Source organism: Sycon ciliatum, chromosome 3 (genome assembly GCF_964019385.1).
Source record: "Sycon ciliatum chromosome 3, ocSycCili1.1, whole genome shotgun sequence".
NCBI classification, from domain to species: domain Eukaryota; kingdom Metazoa; phylum Porifera; class Calcarea; order Leucosolenida; family Sycettidae; genus Sycon; species Sycon ciliatum.
In genome coordinates, this window is record NC_088645.1 from 31547517 (window position 1) to 31561477 (window position 13961).

The following is a 13961-nucleotide window of genomic DNA, read 5'->3' on the forward strand; positions in this document are numbered from 1 at the left end:
TTGAAATCCACAGTACAGGCAATGTTGATGGACTGGCCAAGTGTGTAGGTACTCCCATCTAGTGATGCTGTTCGTGTCTTTGTACACACACCACCAGTACAATTGGTTGTATCACTGCCTGTCAATACGACACTGTTGACCATTAGTGTCACTGTAGGTGCTGGGTATCCCTGACCTTTACAACTGATCGGGTGCGCAGTGTTGCTGTTGTCCACATAATCCGATGTGTTGAATGACAGTATGGTAGGTGGAACTGTGCATAGCAGAGACACATACAGTGACAGAGAAATGATCGAAGACTTTGAAAAACTATGATCACGTGGTTTATCATTTTCAAGCTTTGGTACAACTTGATCACCAGACAAAGTTGAGGGTAGAAAAGAGTTGATTATTGTTCAAAGTCACATACTAAAGTTGACGGTAGAAAAGAGTTAATTCGTGTTTAATGTCACCAAGAGTACATAAACCAGAGTGTGCAACTCGGGATGGTTCCTGTGGGAGCGTAATTCGTGCACTACGTCATTTCTGACGGCATGGTAAGCCACAGGTTTGGTGAAAAGTTGCGTAACCAGTCGCGGTGGTGCAGTTCACTGAGTTTGTCCTGATTTCGGTTTTTGAGACGGATAGCCTGGTGACTTTACTTGTCGGTGGATGTACGCAGCGTACACAGTCACACAAAACACCGAAATCCTGAAACAGGACGTCTAAAATCAAGCAAACTTGGCTGATTTCCGGGCTATGAAACATGAAAATTTGAGCTGTACGCAAGTCGCGGCTTGGCTGATCTCATCAGGGTGACGTAGTGCACGAACTGCGCTGTTTCAGATCTGATATGCACAGTTGCACACTCTGGTTTATGTACTCTTGATGTCACATACAGACTAAAGTTGAGGGTAGAGAAGAGTTGATTATTGTTCAATTCCCGTAGCTATGCAAAAGACGTTACTGCCGCTAGCCAGGGTCCACACAGCTTTAATTCAGTGTTTGTTTGTTTGTTTGTTTGTGCCGTCGGCATGCCTGGCGCTATCCTGTACCTTACCTATTTCCCCGAATATAAGTCGCAACTTTTTACACTAAAATTCAACGGTAAAAAAGGGAGTGCGACTTACAATCGTGCATGACTTACTACTGAAGTCAATATATCAAATCAATATCGCTCAAACTTGAAAATGGGGGTGCGACTTATAATCGAGTGCACCTTATAATCGGGGAAGTACGGTATACCATACCGCACCATACCATCAAAGACAGCTGGCCACAAAATTCAAATAGGGCTTTCAAGTGCAAGATCATAACATGAAGCAACTTGGATGAATGAGTATGTATGCGAAGTGTATCGGGGGAATGCATGCAGGTCGATAGTGCGGGTTTGAATCCCAGGTTACAGTATGTCTTGAAAAAATAAATAATAATAATAATTTATAACATCCCTATGCTTTTCTAGCCTAGGTCATTTAGGACTTAGGTGGTAGACGACAATTATGTATCCAATCAATGGAAAAAATATTTCCATCAGCTCTAATAACATTCATGATGAGCTAGGCAAAAAGCATAGCATAGGGCCCTGAACTTCCAAGCTCTCTCGTGTCACATACAGACTAAAGTTGACGGTATGCAAACCTTGATGGAAATAGCGCTGGCGGTGCTGACTAGGTCCAGAAATAAACATGTCCAAGAACTACCATGTTACAATGGCGACCAGCACGGTCAGGAGACATTACCGGTATGTCAGCTACAACACAATAATTATATTCTTTCTACACACTCGATGCGAAAGTAAATTACACCCCCCGAACGCCGCGTTGGTCAAAGGGACAGGGAAGTGATTCATTCTCCGAAGTTGGAAAGTGTTTGGACTGATGCTCGTTGATGCCAGAACATTTCGCAGCTGTTCACTGACCTGACTCACTTCACCAAACGACTTATGATCGTTTCGTTCTACAAGTGTTCTGGGGCAGAAACAAGAATTGCGCCCGCAACGAAAGGACGAAAGTCTCTCGCAAACTAAAGTCATGTTGCCACGAAGAATATCCCGCAAGCCCTTTCTTCTGCGTTGAGTGTTGTAGCTCTCCAGTCCACTGGCAGATCGTTCCATCCCACCGAACAAAAAAAAAGGATCTGCTTCTCACTCCAAAAAAAACTCGTGACTGTCCGGGCCGGCCATGTACATATACATATCACATGTATCGCATATAGGGATGTAGGTCCTCACTTTTGCTGGACACGATGTACATGTTAGCACAGCGGCTGGTGCTAGAACGTACAGCATGCTTGTACAGTAGATATTGGTTATAACGTGCCCTTCTGATTTTTCACATTTTATCACTATAACCGGTATATCACTACAGGCGATTTTCAACTGCGCGCGTCATACATACACATTATACACGTGTGGGTACTCGATCGCGCTAATGTAGCGTACTGATACGTGATGGATGCTACTGCACCTTCTCCAGTCTAGAGCGAAGAACTTCTTGGCCCAAAGGCATCATCCAGGAAGCACCAGACCAGAATACCCTATGGAAACACACATGTGGCTCCAAATCGAGACATCAATGCCTCACACTCGTGTGTTGCTATCACTATAGACGATACTTTTTCTGCACAAAGAGGTGTTTTGAATGGTGATTCTGTATCCTTATAGCCGATTTATCGCTATATACGATATATTGGTTATAATGATAATTTGACTGGCTTTTTCTGGTTTTGCTTTTGATATTTTCATTTTGTATCAATATAGCCGGTTTATCACTATGTCCGATGACTTTATAACCGATATCCACTGTACTTCGGATTTTGGGAATTTTCGAGGTGAATGGCTTCCTTTATGTCTACATGCGATGTACAGAAAATACCAAAACATCCATATGAGATATTAGTTGTCCTTTGGGTATTTGGAGCTGTAGAACGCTGAAACGTGCCCTGTTGGCCACCCCCCCCCTTTTTCACGGGGTACACTCCCAACCGCGCTATGACGCCGTCGGTCTGAGGTCAGTGGCCAGTACTGCAAGAGCAATAGCCCAAACGTTAAGCTTGATGTGACAGGTCCCATTCGAATAGTTCATTGAAAAAAAGGCTCAGCCTAGAACGAAATCTCGAGTGAACCTCCACATGAGGCTCTGTGTTTAATAAACTATTTATCCCATGTGGACTATGCATTGCAGGAAATGATTGCTAGACCCAGCTGGTGCATTTTTGCAGTGGTTACGTTGACTATAGTGCGTTTACTCATGAAATGGTGCTGGCATCGGTCATTCCGCCGGATTTTAATGTTCACAAAATTACGTGTGTGTGAGTGTGCATGCGCGTGGGTGGGTGCGTGTGTGTGTGAGTGTGCATGCGCGTGGGTGTGTGTGTGTGTGTGTGTGCATGTGTGCTTGTGTGTTTGCATATCTGTATGCAGTGTTGTTTCCATGATTTGGCTGGGGGGGGGGGGGGGGGTGATGACATCATAATTATTACTGTCCCACATACATGCCACGAAGCTATCCAACATACTGATTATGTATGTATTCCAGACGTATGTCAGTTAGTACAATCATCACTGATGATATCAGTCTTATTACTGTACTACATCCGTGCACAAAATATATTTTGGAGCATATCATGCTGTTCTTCATCATGTTCTGGCTGTACACTGAGGACAGGTACTTCCGCATCTGGCGGAATGTTAGTCCGATCCGAACTGGACTTGCAACAACATGATCACTCCCACTAGAGCCTTTGGGTAATCCTTGAAATACAATAAAAACGCTGACCTCCAAATTTTACAATTTTATCACCTGCTCCCCATTGATAGCTCCTAAAGAGCACAATCCATTGGTACAGATTATCAGACCTAGCACTGACATCCTCCATGTTCCAGCCCAATGTCGACTACTAGTATTTATTTGGTGTTTTCTACTTTGAGTGTCAGTATGAAGTTGTCTGATGAGTGCTCTTGCACGAAACTCGGAGTAACAACAAATTTCTTAGCTAATCATCGGTTGATGAGTTGTGTGTCATTGCTCCATCTTTGATGTTGAGCACCCTTTTCACAGATGTGGGATCTGATCTTACTCTGTATATCGTTTGGGGATTGTCTGGCTTTGGAAATTTTATGTTTCATTGTTATCAGGTTCGGCCTCATTTTCTCTGCGCTGGGCTGATGAGTTCACAAAGGTCGATGCAGTTCTGTCCGCAGATTGAGTTTTTCGCTCCTGCTCTTGTAGTAGTTGAGCACTAGTAGTGCCTCTGTTGTTTGTGTTATGCAGACCTCACTGACTTGTCAGTTTGAGCACTCTGGCAAGGTACGTTCGCGTCTGGTTTAAATCTGGCTTTGGAAAAGCCCACAAAGGACGAAACAGTTCTGTACGCAGATTGAATATATGGGCCTCAACCAGCGAAAATAGGAAAAATTTCAAAATTCCTTTATGGTTAGAAATTTGTTGAAACACATCTACTGAAGTACCTCAGATGAGAAAAGTAAGCAGCTTGAATACCTTTGAAATAGTGCAGTAACGTCAGGCGAAATAGCACGTCATCGTACATTTGAGACCAGCGGGAAGAAGATGACGACGTCCACAAATTCAGTGGCCGTGCACACGGATCTGCTGTGTGTGTGACTTTGTGTGTCAGCTATGACATGAAACCCTGTTGTTCCATGCCTACCATGTAGGTCAGAACCATCCTGCAAAGTTTGAATGACGTAGGTAGAACAATCGCTCAGCAAACCATACCTTTTCAAATTCTGTTTGTAGTATACCTTGAAGCGGAACCCTGTTGAAGTAGTGCCGGGATCTGCCCTGCAACTGCTACAACAAAAAGGATTCAATCTGAGAAAGCATGAGACCGCGAATCTCCGCTGAATATCGAGTATTTCAAGCCTTTTCACGACGAAGATGGAGTTCTTTTTGAAGATGGACGTCGCGGCAAAAGACATGGTTTCCGACTTCTGGCGTCTGGTGAAGCCAGGGATCATTTGTCCAGTCAGGTCGGCAGCCTAACCGTTGGTAAGCTTGTGTTTGGATCGTGTTCGGCTCAATGTGGTGCATCACAAACAATTTTGATATCGCACAAAATGAACTCTGAATCGTGCGTATGGTATTTATATTCAGAAAATCGCAAAGTGTCTCTGACTCTCTGTGTGGCCGTACTATGCCACGAGAAACTCCAATCAGGCTCCTATGTCCTCTGCCTTCTTCATTGAATGTCCACTTCGTTTGAACAACGAACACAGCAATCGAGGACGGCTTTGCAATGAAAAATACAGCTAAACTGGAGCTGAAAAAAGGAAGAAAAACCGTGCTCAGCAGACTCGAGTACACGCGTACTCTCCCAGCAGGGTTTGGATACATTATCTGAGAAAGCGAACATCATCTGTAAACAGTTCGCCAAGAATAGCCAAGCTACACCGTCGTCGGATGCAGATTATCGTGATCTCGCCATGCCTTCTTCTTCGGAAACATTTGCCATCCGCCCTCTGTTTATCGTAGAAGTATTCAAGGCACTGTCGACCCTAAGTGTGCGAAAGTCTACAGCTGGCAGTTTTCCTAACAGGATCCTATGAGAGACAGCAGAAGTACTCGCCTAATCCCTCACTGCTCTCTTTAACCGCTGCACCACTTACCGATCCCAACCCCTTGAGTGGAAAGTTGCAATCGTTACCCCAATTTACCAGGGTAAGGGAATTCGCAATGACCCTGCTAACTACCGGCCGATATCCCTGCTGAATTGTGTGGCAAAATGCTACGAAGCATTAATCAGCCCCCAGGTGTACGCGTTTGTAGCGAAACACAAACTACTGTCGCCGAAACAGTTCGAGTTTCGCCACCACCGATGCACGGTTGACCGACTTGTGTATGTCACATCAACTGTCAGCTCTGCATTTAATAACCGGGCCCAGTGTGATGGCGTCTTTCTCGATTTCTCGAAGGCATTTGATCGTACCAGCCATCGCCTCCTAGCCTCATGTCTGTCCGGTTGGTGTGCACCTGACTCATTCGCGTGGCTGATGGACTTCCTGGAAGGCCGATCGATGTCTGTGCGGGTCGGCACTGCATTATCAACCCATATGTCGCTCACCGCTGGTGTGCCACAAGGCTCCCACCTATGCCCTCTATTATTCAACCTTTCTATCAACTCGCTTCCCAGCATTCCCCAATCTAGCGATCTGACTCTGTTTGCGGATGATTCCAACATGGTCTGCGTTTCTCCGCCTACTGTCGTACCCGCCGCGCACACTGCCTCCTTGCAACTAGACCTTGATAGATGTGTGAACTGGTCCCATAAAGCTGAAGCAGTTTTCAATGCTAACAAATGTGTCCATGTTCCCTTTTGCAGACCTAAATCAAACCCATCTGATCCCAGGACCGTCACCATGGCCGGCACGTTACTGACCCAGCCCTCTTCCCACCGCTATCTGGGCATCATCCTCACTCCTTCACTCAATCTGTCCCCCCATATTCAACACATTACCAGCAAATTTCGAGGTCGGGTTTTTCTTTTAAGGCCACACTTTGTTTTTTCTATGTTTCTCGTCATCGCCCGCGTAGGTTTTCAGACATTTCGGAAGAAAAAAAAAAGGTTCATACTACGTACATGTATGTACGCTGCACATGCTGCAGCAGTTAGATGCGTCAATCAATAATCGTATACGTTTGCAACACAGCAGCAAAGGAGCGCTCCTCGTCCGTTCTCTGCGATGAAGGCTGTCATCACGAAGCTTTCAGTCGTTCACTGCCTGAGCCTTGTGGGTCCCAGGAATACCGTAAGTCGGACGAGTTCCGTTGCAACTGGCATCTGTGGAACGATGTCGTAAGCAGAAAATCCAAGCAATAGACGCATGGCAAGGAAATATGAGCAGCATGGAGACAAGAGTTTGATAAGCAGACACAAGAACGTTGAAGTAACAAAACCACAAATTAATGACGAGTGGGAAACGTTTGTTGATGCGATAGCAGATAAATGTATGTTCTCTTCGCCATCTCGTAATCAAACTTTATGCTCTCATTGTAGCAGTTTGCCTGATATTCGTGGGCTGATGTGATAATGTAGTGCAATCATGTATTGGACTACATGTACTGTACAAGCAGAAATATTCGTCTGGAATTTAATTTCGTCTTTTTCGTCCAAGGGGCTTTTGGACTAAATTAAATGTAGGACGAATATCGATTTGTCCAGCTTTTCTATACACTCTTATGATCCATGGACGAAATTTTCAACCGGGCGAACTCCTTTTCTTTGGAGTTGGACGAAATTATTGACCGACGAAATTTTCTGCCTCTACAGCGCATGATTGTACAATGTAGTACTGTATACATGGTATTCGCAGTGTCTTGTATGAATCACGCATATACATCGATTTTGTAGAGAAAAAACAAACAAAACATGTACATTGAAAAATGTATACAGTTTTCAGTAGAAAGTGTTCTTGTTTTTTCCTTGGCTTTTGTTTTTTTCCGCCCGCCCGCGTACCTTTTGTTAAAATTTGCCGACGAGAAACATAGAAAAAACAAAGTGTGGCCTAAACCACATGTCCAACTTCCTTCCTTTTCCTGCTGTGAATTTTTTGTATAAATGTTATGTTCGTCCCCTCCTTGAATATGCTTTTCCCGTTTGGATGTTTTCCGTTTCAGCCACCATGTCCACAACCCTTGATAAACTGCAGGCTTCTGCTGCTAGAGCATACTTAAATAGTAAACTCAAGCGTCGGCCTGAGTGGACGACTTCCAAAGAAGACCTCAATGTGCTGTCCTCTTGGGAATCTTTAGCATGGCGACGGCAGATTCTTGGCCTTATTTTATTGGCCTCTATTTCCACCATATATTCTCCCAATACCCCTCCTTGTTGTCTCACTTCCAGCTACCCTCTTCCCAAAGCAGTCGTCACCCTTCATCCATAATTCTTCCTAAAGCTGGCACCTACTTTCGTAAATCAACCCTTTTTTCTTTGAGTGTTGCCTGGAATAAACTCCCTGAAGATATTCGTTCACTCTCTACAGCAGCGAAATTTGGTATTGCCGTTCGTCGGCATCATTCGCAATCTATGTTTTCTTTGAAAGGTATTCCTGACTTTTGTGTCTAGGCTAACCACATCTATGATAGTTTCAATAGTTTGTGTATATGTCAGTTATAGTAGTCCGCAATGCTGCTTTTCTAATTCTCATTATGATTAGCATGCAATGTACTACCCGAAGTACTGAATTTACTTCTTCTGTACTCTATATTCTAATGTATCTTCTACCTCTTCTCCCTTGCGAACATACTTTGTCATTTTCCTAACTTACTTAGGAGACTCCCTTCGATAGACATCTATTTGCCTCTGGAGGATCCGTGAAATAAAAATCAAAAAATTATGGACAGCTGGGCTCCTGCGGGGAGTCGTTCCACAATCTTTTCTTCCATTTCTTCCTTCCTCCACAGCTGAAGGTCCGACGTCGCTGCCATCCCTAGCCCCAAACTCAGAATTTATCTCAGATGATGACTCCTCATCGTCCGACTCATTGGCCACCTTGAGCCACATCGCAGCACGGGATGACGACTGCGATTCCGCCTCGCTGTCTACATCGTTGTCGGAAGAAAAGAACGCCTCATCCTCTCTCTGAACTTCAGTGCTACTTCAGCATCCACTCACCACCAGGCTCGAGCTAACTGTAGACAATGACTGATGCAGCCATCGTGACAAGATCAAGAAGCACTTGAGTCGCCACTCGACACACCACTTCAACTTCAAAAAATAACTTCAAGCAATTGCGCAAGGAGTTCAAGAAGTAAAGAACTCGTCGCGCTGCTGGCAGCGTGATCAAAAAATCGTTGAACGTCACAAATCGACCTTTTTCTCGAAACCTCTATGGGTCGTTTTCGCTGATTGTGGCTCATATCATATGTGCGTGTGTGTCTGTGCATAAGGGTGTGTGTATGTGTGCACAAGTGTGTGCATGTGCGCTTGTGCGTGTGTGTCTGTGTGTGTGCATGCATGCGAGTATGCATGTGTTTGCATGTGTGCGTGTGTGTTTGTGCGTGTGTGTGTGTGTGTGCGCTCGCGCGCGCGCGCGTGCACAGGTATGCATGTGTGTGCATGCGTGTGTGTGTCCGTGTGTGTGTGTGCATGTGTGTGTGTGCGTGTGTGTGTGTGTGTGCGCGCACTCGCAAGTATGCATGTGTGTGTGTGTGTGTGCACGCGCCCGGGCACATGTGTGCGTGTGTATGCATGTTTCCCGCCATGTTTTACTCATGTAATAGTAAGACTAACAATGTTGGCTTACACCACCTCTAGTCACTTCACTTACTTTCCTTTACAATACTTAGATATGAGCCAATTGTTACCGTTGAAAAGAGATTGATTTGACTAATGATCCCCTGAGCATCAAACTTGAGTTGCAATAACACCTCGCTCTACTTTACAAGCACCTACTAATATTGTCCAAGAAAGGGAAGAGTTTGCCATGATGTCATCATCTTGGGTAGATGCACAATACTGAGAATACCTATGTCAAGTGTCTCGTCATTATAACTAACAACACACACAGTCATTGTGTACATACCTACAACATTGAGTTGATATGTCTCTGGTGACATTCCTACATCTGTAATACACCTGTACAGTCCAGTGTAGGTTGGGTCCAGAGTTGCATGTGATGATGTGTTCCAGAGTAGTCTAGATGTGAAAACATCCTGCTCGAGTGTAAATGCTCCCTGTTCAGCTACAATTGTACTGGTATTAGTATTGGTCAGTCGGAAATACTGACCACTACCACCATGACCCTGTCCTACAGCCAGACATGATGGTAAATAGTGCGGCCCAACCTGTGCTGTACTTGATCCATTCAGGTAGTAGACTATGTGTGATGTTAATCCACCACCAAGTGACGGAGCACTCAATTCCACACCAACCTGACCTGTACACCATAACAGCAGATCAATACAACGCCACACCGAATACAATCATGGCTGATGTAACACAATTACCTGCAGTGAACTGCACAAGGGTGTACTGCTGGTCAACGAAACGCGAACCAGAAGCCGCAACCACATTACTGGAGAAGCACCTCGAGGACGTCGATACATTGGCTCTGGGCGTGAAGGATGTACAAGATACCCTCCAGTTCATCCTGACCAACAACATATTTTGAGTTTGACAATCAGCCGTACAGCGAGCTGAAAGAAATCGCCCTGGGGAATCATCTGGCGCCGCAATTGGTCATTATTTTCGTGTCAGCACTTGAGAATGCAGCCCTGTCTTCTGCTGAATTACAGCCCTGCATTTTCAAGCGCTACATAGATGGTAATTATCATGCTTTGGCGACATGGACGAGCGACTCTGGCATTGTTGCGGTCGGCGATCATGTGCATCCGCGGTGCTCGATCGTCATATCACCGTCCTGTGAATGCATTGCGAGAGTTGGCAATCTCGGAGGGCCGGCTGTGAGGTTTTGGAGACGATGGTGGGCAGGACAGTGCCCTTGTATTTTCCTGTTTTTTTGTTTTTTTCTGTCGTTTTTTGCGTTTTTTTCACGCATGCAATTGTTTTCATTTTTTGGTGTTGTGTTCTAATCATTCGCCATGCCACTGTCAATTGTATTCTGTTTGCCCGTAAAAGAGGCCTTTATATCAGCGACTCTGGATCGGTTTGTTGCCCATCTCAACAACCAACAGTTACTAAGCAATCAGCCCATGCGATAACATTGCACGACACTGACCTATGGTACGAGGTGAATAGAAATTTCTGGAAATGAAAATGAAATAGAGCCCTACTGGCTATATGTTATACATTTTTCTTATATCTTTGTATTAAATTTATTGTATGGCCTAATCCTTTATCTTTCCAAATATGTGACAATTGCTCATGCTGTGATCACAGACACTTGATAGCAGGTAAGTTTGGACAGGCCAATATTTTGGCCTAAATTTCAGTGCATGGAATTCTGGACATGAAAGTAAAAAATAGAATCGATAGGCATCCTATACTGCACCATTTTTGTTATTTTTTCTATTGGTGGACTGCAGTTGGCCTCTTCACACTTCTAGCCAACAAGTCCAAGACTATACAGCGTCTGAAGTGGAGTGCACATGGGGAGGCCAACAATTCGTCCATTACTTCTTATTTTACTCAAAATTTTCATGCGACATAGTACAACAAAACCCGTTGAAATATCGCACAAGCAAAGGCTATCAACAAGGTACTGACACGAGGAGAAACTACAACCGCCCAGCTGTCAACTACGGCAAGAAAAAACTTCATCAACTCGACTGACTTGACTCTACAAGCCACGAAAAATTATTTTACTCGAAATGTCAAGAAATGTACAATGTCCAGAAATAGCAATTCACCTCGTACTGACATTCTACAACTAACTGGCTAACAGCTCTAGCACATCTTGGATTCGCACTCCAACAGCCTTCCAACTTGGAAGGTTCTAAGTTATCTTCGCACCTTTTGAGCCACACAAATTGTGTGGGGTGTTGCTTTGCGTACTTGAATTGTGGTTTTGATGATATTGACCAATGGTCTTGCCAGTATTGCCATCGATATGCATGAACATCCGCCAAAGTCCTTCACAGCTAAGACTTTCAGCTCATGCTTATCTTGGTTGCACTCACCTTCCCCTCCTTATGCTATTTCTATAACTTAGAACCTTCCAAGCAGGAAGGCTATTGGAGTGCGCATCCGAGATGTGCTAGAGCTGTTAGCCAGTTAGTTGTAGAATGTCAGTCAGTGTCGTGCAATGTTATCGCATGAGCTGATTGTTTAGTAACTGGTGGTGTTAGTGGACATTATAGTGTAACTTGTACTTCCTCCGCGTCATCGAAATTGTCGCAGTTTGACTTTTGATATAAAACGGGGTATTTACTTACCAGCACTCGTACCAGAGGCAAGGAATTGGACATAGGCGATAGTCATCAGTATAGGGTGACGGCAAAGTTCTATTTTCTGTTATTGGAAGCTGGAATTTTTGAACTAGACGCAATTTCTTCGATGATGTCGCTGCGATGATAATTTCGACTCGCTGAGATCAGTCAGGCGTTGCAGCCTGCACATTTCTCGAGCTTATGGCCATTCATTTAAGCCTCATCAATGTTTTACCTTAGCTGGGGTGAGAATGACTTCGTGAAACAAGTGGCAGCGCTTGGAAAAACATCGAGGGGTCAGCAAACTAAATGCCTGCAACAGCGAGAAAAATTGTCGCTCTGGCTGAGACACTCAGTACATGATTGTACCTGCAAGAACCGTGTGGACTCTACACGTAGTGCTAGAGCCTAGTGATGCATGTAATCAACCGACCTCGCAACGATCGTGTATTCTTACTAGGCTTCGTTGGTGGTGAAGTAGAAATCATCCAGAGCTAGCAGACGACAAGCATAGCAGCTCTTGTCTTGTGGAGAAAGTCAAAGCGTTTGAGATGAGGCGTGACCAACTTTCAACCTTCCTTGAAATATTTCGGAACGAGATTTTTGCGTCCATTGACATCAGGGACGACGAGGACTTCATCTCTGCATGAAAACTCTCAGTCCAACTGTCCTGGAACGTTACTCTAGTCTTCAGACTATCATACTGTGTAATGAGTTTTGAATGGCTTAGCTTATAGAGTTGTCAGTAACAAGTGACAAGTCACTAGTCAAACTGCGACAATTTCGATGACGCGGAGGAAGTAGTTCCTTGATTCTTTTATTTTATACTTGGTCCGCTAAGTTAAAATTGGCGTTTGTCTTCTCACTTGGTTTTTTGGTGTTCCGCCTGTGTCACACGGCATGGAACCACCGATTCACCATCCGAACATAACCATTGACCATTGCATCTGACGACATGACAGCACAAACCATCACAGAAGTTGCCATCGGTTTGTTTGAGTCTTTTTGACGGAGCTGCCGCCGACGAACACTCCGTCAGCGCAAGAAAACACTGCAAACTCCGCTCGAGTCTGTAAAATAGGTCATGATGTTCGCATTTCATAGCGATGGAGAACACAGTTTCTGTCTACTTCCAGCTGCCTGATGGCAAGGATTGTTTACCCCGGGGAGGTATAGAAAAGCTGAAAAGCGCTTTGTGAGCTTGAATTTCAGTGCTTGCACAGTACAGCGCCTAGTGAAGGGCTATCACCAGCAAATCGCTGACGAAGAAACTGCAGCTCATGTCGACATCTCCAGAAAGTGAGACCAATCCGGCGGACACACTTTGAAGCTCACAGAGGACAGGGCAAAGGAGCTAATCAAAATAAACACCAAGGCCTGAGGGAACCACCCGTGCAAAGGACTTTCAGGAAACTAATTACTTACTAATACTAGCCGAAAAGCCTGGTGCACGGCATTAGGACTTAGGTGCAGTATGCACAGGTGCTACATCAAGTGGAAGCTATCACTGCGCTGCATGTACAAGCACCAGCGGCTCGCGTTGGCACTGATCAGCAAGTACGACAAGCGCAAGAGGCGATTTGAAAAAAGGACACTGATATGGCATTGCCTTTTTGTCTCAAACAAAGACGCATTATTGCGACAAACGGGGATTATAACACTTACAGTCAACATGCGGGCAATCTCACTCAGCTTTTGATCGGCAAGGTGACAGGCATGCACTGCCTTTGAGCGTGATTCGAGACAAGAAAAAGAACAAGCTATGAAACGTGCAGCAGCTGACCAGTCGAACGTTTTGAGCTCTTCCTCCAGCAAAGATAGTGGCGAGGAGGATGTGTAACTTGCTTGACTTTGTGACTGCGTTGCTTACTGACATGTACATAATCATGTACATAGTGCTTTGTGATCGGGGCTTGCTTCAAATATTCGTATTTCCTTCCTGAGACAAGTGTGAAGATAAGCGCCAATTGTAACTGGGCGGACCAAGTATGAAGTTATGGTTGGTCTGGCTCTATAGAGTGCATTGACTGTGGCACAACCTGTAGTCCTGTACAGACATGTAGTCTTATGCAGGTGTGGGATGCCCCTATACTTTTTAGGGGTGCAAAACACGTAGGATGGATTTTCAGAATG

At 44.8% G+C, this 13961-nt stretch overlaps 1 protein-coding gene across 2 annotated transcripts in view; it reads right to left on the minus strand.

Moving 5' to 3' along the window:
* LOC135812667 (fibrillin-1-like) overlaps positions 1-13961 on the minus strand; it is a 61815-nt gene that overhangs the window by 31125 nt on the left and 16729 nt on the right. For both annotated transcript variants that reach the window (XR_010552912.1, XM_065325945.1), the window contains exons 5-6: positions 9524-9877; positions 1-253 (exon numbers count right to left, since the gene is read on the minus strand). The exon at positions 1-253 is cut by the window's left edge and continues 107 nt beyond it. Coding sequence is in view for 1 of the 2 variants with exons in the window: in XM_065325945.1 (XP_065182017.1) it covers positions 1-253; positions 9524-9877 (607 nt within the window). In the remaining variant the exon portion in view is untranslated. The remainder of the gene's footprint in view (positions 254-9523; positions 9878-13961) is intronic.